Genomic DNA, 1138 nt, shown 5'->3' with positions numbered 1-1138 from the left:
ACAGCCCATAAACATCCAAAACGGGTAATATAATAGCATGGAACAATCAAAAATTATAGATACGTTGGAGACGTATCAGGCACGACCATGCATCTGATGAGTGTTCTACCGTTTACACGACTACTTTCACAGCCAAAGATGGAATACGCACATATGGATCACGCACGCAGCACGCAACGAATAAAAAAATTCAATGAACAAGATAAGTGAAAATCTTAAAAAAAACAGATAAAACAAATGCCTGTTTCCGAAAATCTACGCCTGGAACCGCCGGGTGACTAGCAACTGCTCTTTGGCGGTTTCTTTTTTTTCACGACAAAAGATCCCTTTCACTTTTCCGACTCCATTTGCATCCTCTTCCTCGAAAGTTTCTCACCGGCCGTAGTTCACCACCGCACACCTCCAGCCATGGACGACGGGAAACTAACAACACTAACCAAACACATCACTACCCACGGTACAACCGTGCTGGAGGCGGTGTACACCAACGACCCAAGGACCGTGGAGCGGATCATCAAAAGATACGAGGAATGGCTAAAGGAGGAGAAGAACAAGTTCGTCGGCCTCGACCTCGAGTACACACATAAGAGCAGTTACATACGACAAGGGAGTGTCGTCGTCCAACTTGCCATGCGCGAGCATGTCCTTGTATACCACTACTGCAGGTCCGAGCGCTCCCGGGCGTTAGTTGACTTCCTGCAACGGAAAGGGTACCTTTCACTAGCATCGACACCAGGAACGACAAGACCATGCTTGCCCGTGCATGGATCAAAATTCCAGACGAGCACCACGTCGACATCCAGAGGCTATTCTGCATCAAGGGTGGTGGAGAAAGGGACTCCATGGGTGACCTTGCAGCGGCCATCATCGACCCCTCATACAAGAACATGAAGAAATCATTCCCAAAGAAGAAGCACTAGTTCTGGGAGTGGAAGCCACTTTCCCCGATACACCTTGAGTACGCGGCAAAGGACGGGTATGTTAGCTACGAGTTGTACCTTAGAATCCTAATCATCAAGAACGGGCTACGTCACCTCCACCAACAACCAATGAAAGAAAGACTCCGCCCACGTAAGAACAAAGACGAGGGAGTGGAAGCGCCGGAAGGGAAAGAGTGGTTGGTAAATTGCGAGAAAAT

The 1138-nt window shown here is 48.4% G+C and overlaps 1 protein-coding gene across 1 annotated transcript; it reads left to right on the top strand.

Annotated features, from left to right (window-relative positions):
• The first annotated feature begins 408 nt into the window (after positions 1–408).
• LOC141023199 (uncharacterized) lies at positions 409–920 on the top strand. The gene is made up of 2 exons (XM_073499542.1): positions 409–665; positions 725–920. The coding sequence occupies exons 1-2, from the start codon at positions 409–411 to the stop codon at positions 918–920; spliced, it is 453 nt and encodes a 150-aa protein (XP_073355643.1).
• Positions 921–1138: the final 218 nt, after the last annotated feature.

The sequence above is a fragment of the Aegilops tauschii genome, chromosome 5 (genome assembly GCF_002575655.3).
Source record: "Aegilops tauschii subsp. strangulata cultivar AL8/78 chromosome 5, Aet v6.0, whole genome shotgun sequence".
Taxonomy (NCBI): Eukaryota; Viridiplantae; Streptophyta; class Magnoliopsida; order Poales; family Poaceae; genus Aegilops; species Aegilops tauschii.
This window is presented reverse-complemented; position numbering and strand designations above follow the sequence as displayed.

Excerpts from the sequence above, each read along its gene's own strand:
- LOC141023199 (XM_073499542.1), top strand. The coding sequence starts at position 409 with ATGGACGACGGGAAACTAACAACACTAACCAAACACATCACTACCCAC. Across the intron at positions 666-724 it reads CTTGTATACCACTACTGCAG|CATCGACACCAGGAACGACA; the intron begins GTCCGAGCGCTC and ends ACCTTTCACTAG.